The following is a 14,361-nucleotide window of genomic DNA, read 5'->3' as shown; positions in this document are numbered from 1 at the left end:
TTTCTTTAATTGCTAATGCGACCTTTTGCACCACAGACTGAACAAAATGAAGCATAGCTTGGTCATTGGTTGTTGACCTACATTGGTATTATATATTTGTGTAATTGAATCCATTACATACCATTCTATCAAAGTTATCTGACATTATCAAGATTAATTTGTTCTGACACAGTTTAACTTGGGAGTTCTTGTCATATTTCATTACCATTTTCTAAACTATAGCGAATAAACTGTGATATATTAAAATGATTTATTTATTAACAAATAAGTATGTGATATATATATATATATATATATATATATATATATATATATATATATATATATATATATATATATATATATATATATATCACATACTTATTTGTTAATAAATAAATCATTTTAATTTTACCCATTAGGCAGATTGTAAGGTGTGCATTTCTTTCCAGCTGATGCTTACCATGCAGTGACACTAAAGAGAAACAAGGATACTGAATCCCTGGGCTGAATTTGCTGCCTGAGCATTATGTCCCGCCCTCAATAGTATCGCTCCATTGGGACAGCAGTGTGTGAAAGAGAGACACCATGAGATTGTATTTGGGCTATGATCGAATGGCATTTAGCTAAATATTTTCGAAACAACCTTTCCTTCTCTTTAAACGGGTCGCATGCCATTTTCCCGCTCTCCTGTGATGAATTATTCATGTACTCATTCAGAGGGGAACACTGCACGTCCTCAGCCACGTCTTGCTTGGGCCTAACGTCAACCAGGTGATGTCATCCCCATGCAATAGTAGTGTTGTGTAAACATTAGAATCATTACACTGCATGTGTAAATGTGTTTTTTTTTTTTTTTTCGTGTTTACTAGTGGCTTTTTTTTATTTTTTTTATTTATTTTTTTATTGCAGATGTAAACAACATTACAACAAATAAGCTTTACAGGCAAAATGGATGACAGTATAAAGTTATAAGAACAGTGGGAAGGAAAGTAAATTATAAAAAAAAAAAAAAAAAAGAGAGAGAGGCAAGGAGGTAAATTACACAATTTTTAACAAATCATTGTATAATTCCACAAGTTTGACACTTTTTTTGTTAACTTTTTTTAGTGTCCTGATTAAGTAGTTCAAGTCACAAAGGAAATTATTAAATGTGGGTATTGATGATGAAAACTTACATTTATGAATATAGTATTTTGCCAGTAAGATACATACATTTCCTATGTTGCATGTGTAAATGTGTGTGTGATTATATAGTTATTATGAGGTCATGTGACAACATCACGTGAAAAATAGCGAATCACTGGAATATATCATGTTGATCTTTATATTAAGACTATACTTAAAAGCTAGGTATCAGTGGAGTGTTTGAAGAAGTCATCAGCATTTTGAGCTCTGAGTGCGAGAAATGGATTTATGTGTGTTTGACGACAACAATGTACAAGAAACAAACGACAACATGGATATGCGAAAATTATTAAAAAGGCTGCATTATGCATGCCAGGCCAGTAGTTGCCGATGTCACTTTGTCAAGAAACGCTCCGAGAACATGTAATACGCATGCGCATGACATCCCCGTTTTCACAAATTCACGATTTTGTAGTTAACATAGAGACAGTAAAGGCATCGTTTTCACTTTGAAAGGCAAACCTTGCACTTTGAAACCCGCTTAAAACGCTGTTGTCATGTAAATGAACGGCCAAAACGCATAAAAAGTTGTCTGTGTCGTGTAAACATACCCTTAGTTTGATGTATATGCTATGTGTGGTGCAGATGTTTGGAATAATATCTTGTATTTGCCCCATTGATTTATAGTGTTTGACATGCAAAAGAATCTGGATGGCCACTCACATAATGATGGCAGTGGCTCAGTGTTATGAGAGGAACAAGAGGCTGTTATGAGCAGAGATAGGCCAGTGCTGGACAGGGACCTGATCCAACCTCCAAATTTGTGTTTGTATTGTCATGGAAAAATGCCAGCAGGCAAATGACTAGCTAGCCAAACAACAGACCACCGAGAGCAGCAGTAGATCAATACTTCGGAAAAAAAAGAAAAGAAAAAAAAGTCAGTAACACACATCTTTCCTCTAATGATGCTGGTGTATAAGGCTGCTAGTGGCTTGAAAGGTTAAAAGCTAAACACTTCTTCAATACTTGAAATTTTCCCTACATGATACAGTCCAGAGAGAGTGTGTGTGTGTGAGAGAGAGAGTGTGTGAAGGTCGTCTCATTGATCAGGGGTATGGAATGACTATAAGACAGTAACAGTAGCTGACTCTGTGAGCATAAGTGCAAACTGCGTTTGTCCTGCTAATTCCTTCTAACTTAGTCAAAAGCTATGTTCTCTTATGATAGCATGTATGCATGAATTAGGCCCACAAGCCAAAAAACTGGAGCAATTTTTTGTGCTCTGGGGGATCGGGGTGTAGTGGTTAAAGTCACCATGAAATCCAACTTGACAAATCAAATTATTTTATGGACTATAATTGCAGTACTTATTATAAATAATTTATCTGTGCACATTATTATCATTTTAAAATGTATGTGCCATCATAATCTTTAATCAAAATAACTTCCTCTCCCTCTTCTCTGATGAGGTGTGGGACAACCCGTCAGTCACGTGACATCACAGCAATTGCAAACCACAACTATCCACTGATACACTCTATTCACCAGTGGACAAAATGAAGTCTCGCCCTCATTTTTGCTGGTTTGAGAAGCTGTTCATATGTCACAATGGGAAAGAAAAGACTATTGCAACTTACGTTTCATGTCGACTTTAAAGATCCAGGCTGGTGTGAGTTTGAATCCCACAAACACCGATTCATCATTGTGATGAGGATTTTCAGGTTGGTCCATAAAGATTGTTCCTGTAATAAGTGAGACTAGTTATAACATGTTGGTTTTCAATCAGATCCATTTGATTTTGTGTTTATTGATATGTGCAGCAAAATAACTTTGCTCCACCTCTGAAATTACATTCCTTTTTGTCTTTTTTGAGGTATCCCTGCTTAAAATCAGATACGAGTAATCGTATACACTGCTTTGCATGAGAGCAATGCACCTTAACGCTAACACACACCAGTCCAGACAAGTACATCATACTTTCTGCTCTAATCTAAGCTATCGACTCTGGTCTATTCTGGTGGAAGGCACACTTTGGCAAGACATCATTTTCTGTAATCAGATGTCCACACACCCTGTCCACGTTCAGTCCAATTTTTGTGACAGAACGTACAACAGCAAATGTGCGAACGACTTGAGGCTTGAAAAACAAAAGCCCTGTCCCAAATGGTATACCTCACATGCACTTACGGTCTTGTGTACTTACAATGGCAGTCGTGTGCACCTGTCCATTAAGTCCATGAGATCATAGGGTGTCCCATTTGTCATTTTAGGTTTCAGAAGGGCGTTCGCGAGCGACCCCTTTGTGGTCAATATGTGCCCTTGATGCGCACTTTTTCCGAGACCGCACTGATGCAGACTTCTTTTAGATAGACAAAGTGTCTTTACATCACAAAAGTGCAAACTCGTAGGAAGACTGCGAGTGAATAGGGTGCAATTTGGGACAGGCCAAAAATCCACTAGGACCCTGTCCCAAATGGTACCACTGGGGTACCATGGTGCAAAAATCCACTAGGGCTGTCCCAAATGCTACCCTAAACACTCAGGGTCTTCCTACGAGTCCACACTTTCATGATGTAAGGGGGTGCACGACTGTAAATGGGGTGCTTGCGAACAACCTCCTGAAATATAAAATTACAAATGGTCTCGTGGACTTAACTGACACACTCACGCAGCAACCATTGTGAGTCCACAAGACCGAAGTGCACACGCCGGATACATTTTTCCGCACTGACGGCCAAAGAAGTATATTTTGAAAGGCGTGCGCACTCAACTGTGTGAGTTGAGTGTGTGAGCGGAATGCGGAAAAAATGAAGTATACATAGGCCTTAATGGATAAAATCAAGTCCTAATATATATTTTTTCCTCATAGAATGTTCTATGAATTACACCACCTACTGGAGTATCAATGTAACCTGCAGAAAAAATTCCCAATGCACTAACACAGTGGAATAAAAGCTCTCTTTGAGCTTGGCCAAATTAATGGAAAATACTGGAATAAAGGAAACCTGTCACACTATGGAAGTAAAATGGGTCGCAGATACATCCGTTTTAAAACAAACACAACCTTTTTCTCCCCCTGCCCTACATCTTACATGAGATTTGTTTTCATCAATCTGTCCAAGAGCCATTTTTAATGTGTCTAGGGAATGACTACAAATGTACACAGAAACTCTGACTGCAGTGTATTGAAAGGATCACAGAAAACTGCAGATGCTACAGTAATATCAGCATTAAATCAGTCTAGATTAGCAGCACTCACAGACGTTTAATAAAATGAGTTTCCATTCAAAGTATCCAATAGGCTCTTGCAAGAGGAACAACCTTTAGGCCATCATGGAGGCTCACTGCAAGACTAAAACCTGGACCAGTTTTCTCTGCTGATGTGTGAGTAGTTATTGATGTTACAGCTGGAGCTAATGACCTGTTACTTCATCACTGTCCACCAATCCTGAATTACATATATGAGTGAGAGCAAGGGAGCTTGGGAGGCCGTCTTGCACTCATTCATCTCCGTCTCATTCACATCTTGTGCATTCCATCGCCCTTTTCTCCACCCTTTCACAACCAAAACCTCTTTTATACTCTGCCATTTATTCATATATTTTAGGGTTTGGTATCATACTGGTTAGATTACATGGATTATGGATTATATTTGGAGGGAAATTCATCCCACTCTGCAGTTAGTGGGCAGATGGCTGAGGGCTTGTGCTCACCGAGGCAGATGTTTCCCTGCTTAATCTGGACGGTTTCCACATGGCAGCACAAAACGGCTCATATTAGCAAACTAACGTTATGGATGGATTTATAATGCAACATTGTTTTTGTAGTTGTAGTGAATTATAAGGGAGGTTATGGGGCAAAACTATTGCTCTTAAATGGAGCATGGACTGTCTGGCTTTGAAGAAACTGGTGTACTTCAGACTTCAGAGATATGTTTTACAGATTATGCTCTTTCCAGATCGTAATGCGTTTAACAGAGTCAGCTTGTTTTAAAGCAATGCCTGGGGCCGTTCTGATTGGGGGTTGGATGAAACAGGATATTAGGTTTTTATGCATAGACATTTCAGATGTTAATGCCATCTCAAAGGAGCCCATAGAATTTACAATGAACTTTGACACTAACTTATAAACAATAATGTTTTTTTCTCTCATTTTTAATATGTATTTTTTCTGTGCTGGAATACTACATGACAATTTCAAAAACACTGTAGTATGTATTCATTTGTCTGTGCGTGTGTGAACATTTTTCAACATGTAGGGGTCAGACAGAAGGGTCCTCACCTTTAGCCAGGAGGAAGTGATGTAAAAGAGAAAGGAAATAGTGGTATGTATGCTATGCCACGTGAATTATGAGGAAACAGGACGTTAGCCCTTTACAAGCACCATGAGATGGTCTCAGTGACCAAAAACAGCCTCAGTATCCTCATAACAGCTCATAAATAGAGAAAATGGTGGCTCATGTAAAACAATACAGTTCCATTCAGAGCATTTCCTCTCACTTCAGTTATTTTTACCTTTTAGTGCTCTCTTCTTTCCTCCAGGGATAATATGGCAGAGTATCACAGATGTTTTCTGTTGCATATCTATATATACATATATACACTGCTTTCTAAAGGGCCTCGAAATACATTAAATATTTATAGCAAGTAGTCAACAGCTGAATAATTATGTTTTTATTCTAAGTCAGAGTTGAGTAAGTAATTGTTGCTGATTTAGTATGATGTTTCTTTCATTCTGAAGTCTGGTCATTTGTAAAACAAACCAAAAATGTATCAGTCTTCCACAACAAAGCACAACGCTGCAGGGCCGCTCTTCATGACTGAAGAGATTGAGCAACATGGATTTACGACAGGTTGTAGGAGCAACAGAAAACATGGGGTCATGAACCCTGTGACCCCTTCCCCTCCTGCCCTAGACACGTACAGTTGGGTTTAACCATCTGAGTTAAAGGGATAGTTCACCCAAAAATGAAAATTCTGTCATCATTTAGTCACCATCAAGTTGTTCCAAACCTGTATGAGTTTCTTTGTTCTGCTGAACACAAAAAAGATATTTAGAAGAATGTTTGTAACCAAGCAGAGAGAGCAACCATTGACTACCATAGTATTTGTTTCCCTATGGTAGTCAATGGTTGCTCTCTCTGCTTGGTTATAAACATTCTTCAAAATATCTTTTTTGTGTTCAGCAGAACAAAGAAACTCATACAGGTTTGGAACAACTTGAGGGTGAGTAAATGATGACAGAATTTTCATTTTTGGGTGGACTATCCCTTTAACATGATAATTGGGATTCGATTGATAATTTGATCGTTTTAAAAGCTAAGAAATGAACAAAAAGCTTTGGAATTGCTTTTGTATAAAAGTATAAACAAACAAACATTATCTGCGTCTCATTTCCAAGGCTGCGTCCACCGGAGGTCGCATTTGTCGGCCGCATACGTCACTGAGGATGACTCATTTAAAGGGATAATTCACCCCAAAATGAACAATTTATTCACCCTCAAGCCATCCTTTGTATATATGACTTTTTTCTTTCAGCCAAACACAATCAGAGTTATATTAAAAAATATCCCGGCTCTTTCAAGCTTTATAATGGCAGTGAATGGCCTGATTTTGAAGTCCAAAAAAGGGCATCCATCCATAATAAAAGTAATCCATACGACTCCATGGGATTAATAAAAGCTTTCTGAAGAGAAGCAATGGGGTTTTGTAAAATATCCATATTTAAATCTTTATAAACTAAAATGACTAGCTTCCGGCAGGCCGCTATGCAAGTCGACTTATGCCAAAAGAGCAACCCTGACGTGATGTATGACGTAGGATGTAGGAGTGGCCGATGGATAAGATGCATTTTTTTCTGGATTTCAAAATCAGTGCCGCCGTTCACTACCAGTATAAAGCTTGGAAAAGCCAGGATATTTTTTTATATAACTCAGATTGTGTTCGCCTGAAAGAAGAAAGTCATATACACCTAGGATGGCTTGAGGGTGAGTAAATCATGGGATGATTTTCATTTTTGGGTATAACTATTCCTGTAAATAAACTGACCACTACATCCCAGTCATTAAGAAATTACAGTTTACGTTTCACTAGGAATAACGGTCACTTTTGTAATGGTTACTGTTCTGAAATAAGACATCCTTTATGATGTATGGGACAGACAAATGCGACCTCCGGAGGATGCAGCCTTCAAAATGAGACACAGCTAATGATGTAAAATGAATAAGAATGGTCTCCAATTCAATCTGTGTCACTGATCATGTGACTGAACAGATGGTCAGATGTTTTTCAAGATGCTCTTTGGATCATCTCAAATCATACTGGAGAACATGACCATCAGGTTTGACACACCTGTGGAGTTCATGCAAAGCAAATACCGAAACATTCAGAAATTCACGTAACTCAAATTGAAAAAAAAAAAGTATTAAGAAAAATACAACGCTGAAGCAGATATACACTGTGCATCACCTTAAAAGAAAGGGAAAGACACACACAGCTTGAATTTATAGTATAACATAATTAATGCATTAAATAAAAACACATTGTGCTAAGTGTATTTGTTTTACAAACTGCCGGGCTTTATTACGAGCGCTGCATGGATGATGATGATGATGATGATGAGAGAAGCACATGGGAAGGATTCTGAGCAGCCTTGGCGCTACATAGATGCTTGATTTAACAAATGTTTTGGTACAAGTACAATACAGTTAGTACCCCCCCCCCCCCCCCCCCCATTACAGTCTTGTGAACATTTTGAGCCCCGAAGAGCTTGATGGGCAAAAGGGTGGCAGAAAAAAAATGGGTGGAAAAATAACGAGAGAATAGGCTACATGTGGCTGTGTTTTGGCGTGGAGCTACAGTCTCCCAATCGCTACATCTACTTTTATCTTGAGGCTTGCAGGGCTTATTGGGATAATTTGATCTGGTTTGGTGGTAGGAGAGGATAATGAGCGCCGGATGGTATTCTGAGTCCCACACAGGCACGGACACATACACATTAAAGTTAGGATTTAATTCATCAATAACACACAGATGCATTGCACTGCATACACTATCGATTTAAGATTTTTTAATTGTAAATAAATCAATCAAATACAAAATCTTACTGACTCCAAACTTTTGAATGGTAGTGTATACATTAAAGAAATATCTCAGTCAAAAATGATAATTCCGCCATTATTTACTCGCTTTGTGATTTATGCACTCATATTTTCAAAACCAAAATCCTCTTGCCATACCATGACAAGCTCCAAAAATTGGAGAAAACAGCATACAAATATTATAAAAGTAGTCTGTTTGACTACAAGTAAAGTAAACAAGTAAATAATTCCAAAGTTAATAATGGATCATTACTTTTGCCGTTATTAGGACCACTAATGCCCTCGAAACTCTCCTGCACACGAAATCAGCGAAACATCTCCTGCTTTGTTTGATTTATGTGTTGAAGAAACACACAAAACGAGCTTGGAGTATTGCAAAAGCCTCTCTCTTTTACTTTCTGTCTCTCTAATGACAGCCACATGGGCTGAAACAGCGAAGAGTCAGCGGTAGGGCCCGGTGCCACGTTCTCAGTGTTTTCTGCAGCACCAGCAGTGTGTTTCTCCATGCCCTGAGGACGAGAAACTTTAAGGTGCTGGCTGATAGTCTCCAGCTTTCTAGAGCTCCCGGACTCTCAGCACAGTTTGATTTAATCAGCAAGAAAGTGTACAAAAGAAAGGTTGTTTTTTTGTCTTTGTCCTGCTGTGACCTAACATACTCCACTGCACAGTTTCTTAACTTGATCTAAGTAAGCAAAGAAGCGAGGTTACTGTTTGCCATGTCTCCAGGCAGCTTTGTCAATGTGCCTCCGGTCGGTCAATAACAATGAGCCAGCTTGAGTCGACTTCCTACTGTATATTTACTTGACAGTCATTTCACACCCAAGTCTTCCCGCAAATTCAAACATACCAAAGAAAGTCAGCTGATTGAGTTCTTCCAAAGGAAATCAAGAGCGAAAAACACAAAAATAAAAGCTGTTTTGAGCTATTTTTATTCACCGTTTCAAAGAAAGACATCCGGCATTGTATTTTTCTGTGGTAAAACGACCGGCCTAAAGCAGCGACCTTTAAATCAATACTACATTTGCCCGTCTGTTTGCCTGCATCTCATCGATTGATCTGTCATGACCACGGCGTGACCTGCAGGGATCTAGACTGAAGCGCCTGTATGTTTAATCGTCACATTCTGCAGTTTGCTTTTGGTAGAGTTCCCAATCTGTAACCCCTGACCTCTCCAGCTCCCGTTTTCCTCCCAGCACGACTCATGTTTTGTCACTCTTTCAGATAAAATGTTTTTTTTTTTTTTTACCATGATTTCTCTTTAGTAAACAGTCATCGAACAACATTAAGACATTGTATGATTCAGAATATACACTAACAAAGTATATGGTAAAACCATGATATATCAAATCAATCACTGCATGTCATTCAATTATTTATATATAACATGAACATGACTTATCTACAAAATCAAGTATACAGTTGATGTTGAATGTTTTCTGCATATCTTAAAATCTTTTTGTGATAAACTTGGTGTAGAATTAACTGATCATTAAAATATAAAAATCAACTGACATGTCTTTTTATAATTAATACAGATAATTTGATGTGCAGAATCGATTTAGAGTAATGTAATAAGTTGTTGGTGAGTAAAGAACTAAAAAATAGAAAGTTGTGTAATATTTGGACAGAATTTTTGGGCATGTATCATAGTTTTTCCATGATATTCTTTGAAATACCTTATTTAAACATCAATGGATGAAAATTGCTACCTTTCAAAAAAGCTCAGTGGGAGTATAAAGGTAATATCATGATACGAAATTGTATTTACTGTGGTTTTATATGAATATCGTGGAGTATGTAAGTAGAGCAAATCATTTTACACCATTATATTATCATAACTTTACCACACTGTCGTAATTTGTAACTTCTTACCAGTTGTATCTCTCTCTAGCTCTACGCACTCATAATTTACTCACCTTTCCTTTTTCTGTTATGTCTTTTTTTTCGTTCCCGTCTATCTTTTTATCTGGGTACAAAGAGGGCTTTGTTTTCATGGCCTTGAACGCGCCGCGCTCCGGCGCCCATCACGCGTCCTGCTACGTCATAGTTTCCGAACGCAAACGCAAGGCGTCGTGTTTTGTAATGCCCGCGTGCTGCCGCCAGAGGGAGCGCCGCGCTGCTCGATACAACCCACCACGCAGATTAAAGCTCGTTGTGCTGTAGTGGGACAGGCCGGTGGAAGAACTGAACGGATTTGCATCGGGGCGAGGGAAAAGGGAGGGCACTGCGGGCAAACAACGGGAAAGAGACGAGTGGACGGAAGAAAACTGGATAGGTGAACGCCACGGTTTTAGATAAAGCGCTCATAGCATACTTCTTTTATAGATATTTTAATCGCGACCCCCCGAATCCCCCTCTCGGTATCCCCCCGCAAACCAAGTTAAGCTGCCCAATGAATGGAGTTGCATTTTGCCTTGTTGGAATACCTCCGTATCCAGAAAACGAAGTAAGTGCAAGACTTTTCCTCTCTAAAGCGAAACGCGCGGAGCATCTGATGCTCGGCAAATGTCTGTGTAAAGTCGAGCTAAACATCATTCTGTGTGTTAAACAGTGTTGTATTTATCAGAGAGCACGATTTCCTAAGAGGATTAAGTAGCGTGGATACAGTGTGTACAAACAGAGGATACCGCTATTCCCACAGAAACTCCCTTTAACTGCCAGCTTGGGTTAATAATCGCAGTTTACCCTTTAATAGTTTACGAAGCACCTATTTACCGTGATATAGGACTGAAATGGTCGTACTTTAACATCACTCGCACATTGTTGTTGTTGTCAATGCCGCTGTGAGCTCGGGATTCAGCTGCACTGCCTGTCAATCAATCACTGCACACGTTTTATATTTATTTATTTATCGGAACGTGATTTAACAACAACAACACCAACAAAAAAATTGTCTGTTGATGTTGCATTTTTTCTGTGCATGATTTTTTTTGTAAGTGAAAATGATCAACGTACATACAGAGCCTGCCTTTTTAGCCTATGTATGATACAGGCAGTTTTTCTATTTTATATGAAGAATCACTTTTTAAGTAGTCATTAGTAAATGTAATAGGTCTAAATAATTTATTTACAATATTTTGAAAAAGTAAATTTTCCTAAATAATTTTAGTCCAACTACATTATTATTATCCCTGAAAGATCATGCAAATGCATTTATATGTAGATCTGATATTATATTAAAAATATTATTATAGTGAAACTGATTATTGATTTATCGCATAGCATCAAATCATATATTCTGTTGTTTGTATTATCTACTTGACTTCACTGATTTTTTATAACAAGAAATTGATTGTCTAGTTTATTTCTCAACATTTCTTTGTCTAAGGCTAGTCTCCTTGTTTTACGAGGATAGATAGATCTTTATTGTCATTGTTAAAAGGAACAACGAAACATGTTTAGCAGCTCTTCAGAATTAGCAGGATAACAATAAACAATGTAAACAGTGTATATAAATATCAGACAATTGCAAAATATAGACACTGTAAATGAGAATAAAGAAATATATTTAAACATAAACAAACAAAGGCATGTAGGCTATACATCATGACTAGGACATAAATATTATGAAAAATAAGATATAGAGAGGTAGTGCAGAGTGAAATAATAGTGTAGAATAGTAATATATTGGGGGGGGGGGGGGGGTGTTATTGCACTTCTTTTTTCTTTAAGTTAGGGGTTTATTTCTTTAAGTTATGGGTTTATTGCAAGAGTCCCAGGAGGGAACTGCTGTATATTTGTGTGTGTGTTGTCCATGTGTGTATGGGTGTGTACCAGCACATAACAGCGTCACCCGGAGCAATAGCTTCACTGTATGTCTCAGATCTTTTCTTTGTCATAATTCTTGTTTTACGGTCAGAGGTTTTCCTCTTCCCTTTTATTGGACCCTTTTGATGTGAAATGAGGAAAGAAAGCAATATGCATGCGTATAGTCATCACAACTAAATGGTTTTTGTGCACCATTAGCAATAGAGCTGAATCAGCATGTCTGTTATGTGTCTTACCTAAAGACTAAAGATCACCACACTGCCGCTGGTGTTTGCAAGTCAAAAGGGTTTTATAGCTCAGTGGCATTAGTAAAGAGATCTTGATTTATTTTGCACTAAAAGTGTTTAAACACGTCTGAATGTCATTGCATTAGGTAACAAAATATCAAAACAAGTGGTATTAACTTCCCTTTTTTGTGCCATTTTTGTGTGAAGGTGCTTTTTAATGGACACACAGGTGTCCTATCAGAGTGCTGTTCTTCACTTTAACTAGTGCCCTTTAACTGCTGGCAAAATGAGCTTCTCCAATGCCTATGCAGTAGAAATCGGTGCTACCTTACTAGAGAGAACAAAGGAAAAAAATGTCCCTTTTGCCAAATAGGTAGGAAACCCATAATGAACTGGGCTCATAGACCGTAAAAAAATATGGACGACGTGACTTCATTCTCTTGCGCTGAAGAAAAGTGAAGCCGCCGGAGGTCCAAATATGGCGCTGACATCTTGCGCAGATTTCAGGTTCGCCAAAGTCGGGTTGCTGCGCTTCGGTGGCTGCCATGTTGAATGTAAACAAAAAGCTGCTTGCCGTCGCTTCTCTATCATTGGTGCCATCAATCTCAGCTGTCGCCTCACACCCACCTGGAGGCGATCGAGACGTTTTGGCTTGAGTTTTTAACATGAGTGCGGCAGGCTTGACTGGGCAATGGGCATGTTTCCATCCAATGCCATCTAAATTCAAATCGAATTATTTAGGTTCATTGTTCGAGATGTACTTGAAGGCATCATAGGACATGATCAGTGTTGCCACAGTTACTTTGAAAAAGTAATCTGATTACTGATTGCTGATTACTCCTTTAAAAAGTAACTTAGTTACTTTACAGATTACTTGATTTTAAAAGTAACTAAGTTAGATTACAAGTTACTTTATTAGTTACATTCAGCAGCTGCCGACAACACCCCTGCCGCCACAACATAAAAGTGACAACCGTTTTTGCCAACACTCACCGACATTTTAAGTTGAAATTAAAAAATATTTCCTTAAAAAAAACATTTTTTAATAAAAAAAATTGATAAAGACAGTCTTTCTTAACTTCACTTAACATAAATACTCTCCCCGAGACGCAAGAAGAAAGCAAAAATATATATTTTTACCAAGGAAAATGACAAAAATAGTAACGCACAGTGACTTGGATAAGTTACATTAATCTGATTACTGGTTTGGAAATAGTAACGCGTTAGATTACTTGTTACTGGAAAAAGTAGTAAGATTAGAGTACTGGCATCACTGGACATGAATCACTAATGTTTAACTACAAAAAAAGAGTCCAGATTTTGAACTGTATGTATTATTTTTTTTAGCATTTGAAACTTGACAAACTTCTTTTTGTAAAGCATTTGGCTTGAAAAATTAACATTTGCTATCTTTATTGAAAATAATTCATGTTTTTAAACTAATGCAATGACATTCATGTATTTTAACAGTGTCAAAGTGTCCATGTGAATTTTTGGGGATTCTGTACGTTAACAGACCTCTTGACCCGGTTGATAATTTTGTTCAGCATTTATAATGACACAATGTAAAAGTTATAATGTTATTGACAATAGTGGAATTAATTCATTCAGATTGAAGCAAAAAGTCTCCATGTAAACATAGCTAGTGTTTCTGGCCAAACGGACTGGAGAAAATGGAAATAACTCCATAGTTGCCATAGTGTTCCGTTTTTACCATAATGCTGTTCAAAGAGTAGACATATTTGATACAGGTTTCAGTGATAAACCTAGACCTACAATAACTTTTCTGTTAATAACCCTCTGTCAGTCCGACTGCCCGTGAGCGGGGATATAAAAATGCGAAAGTGTAATCTGCAGTTTCCACGAAAGCCTTGGAGCTGTCAAAAGCAAAACGCGCCATCCGGCGGACTTTTGCTGACAAATAAATGTGAATTTCTCAGTCCAGGAAACACAGAGAATGAGTAAATGTTATTTACATATACTACCGACATTGTAAAAAAAACGAAACAAGTAAAAAATCTGCGAAATTACACTTTAAGTGCACACTATATTGTTTCAAGCACATGGAAGACAGTAAACTCGTATACACACGTGGGAAACTCAGAATTCTAGATGATGCACAAGTTGTCGAGTTGTGAGTTTGGAAGGGGTGTGTTGATT

At 37.9% G+C, this 14,361-nt stretch overlaps 1 protein-coding gene and 1 long non-coding RNA gene across 3 annotated transcripts in view; one reads left to right on the top strand and one right to left on the bottom strand.

Moving 5' to 3' along the window:
* Window positions 1-887: 887 nt before the first annotated feature.
* On the bottom strand, window positions 888-10,748 carry LOC307133766. The gene is made up of 3 exons (XR_013817486.1): window positions 10,123-10,748; window positions 2,745-2,849; window positions 888-2,016 (listed from the first exon to the last, which is right to left on the bottom strand). It is a non-coding gene; the product is annotated as an uncharacterized lncRNA (long non-coding RNA).
* arhgap23a (Rho GTPase activating protein 23a) overlaps window positions 10,524-14,361 on the top strand; it is a 73,783-nt gene continuing 69,945 nt past the window's right edge. For both annotated transcript variants that reach the window (XM_079828999.1, XM_079828998.1), the window contains exon 1: window positions 10,524-10,652. In XM_079828999.1, coding sequence (XP_079685125.1) covers window positions 10,599-10,652 — 54 coding nt within the window. In that variant the 5' untranslated portion in view covers window positions 10,524-10,598. The remainder of the gene's footprint in view (window positions 10,653-14,361) is intronic.

The sequence above is a fragment of the Gobio gobio genome (assembly GCF_949357685.1).
Source record: "Gobio gobio genome assembly, chromosome: 1".
In the NCBI taxonomy this organism is placed as follows: domain Eukaryota; kingdom Metazoa; phylum Chordata; class Actinopteri; order Cypriniformes; family Gobionidae; genus Gobio; species Gobio gobio.
The sequence above is the reverse complement of the archived record's forward strand: the minus strand, read 5'-3'. Positions and strand labels throughout refer to the sequence as shown.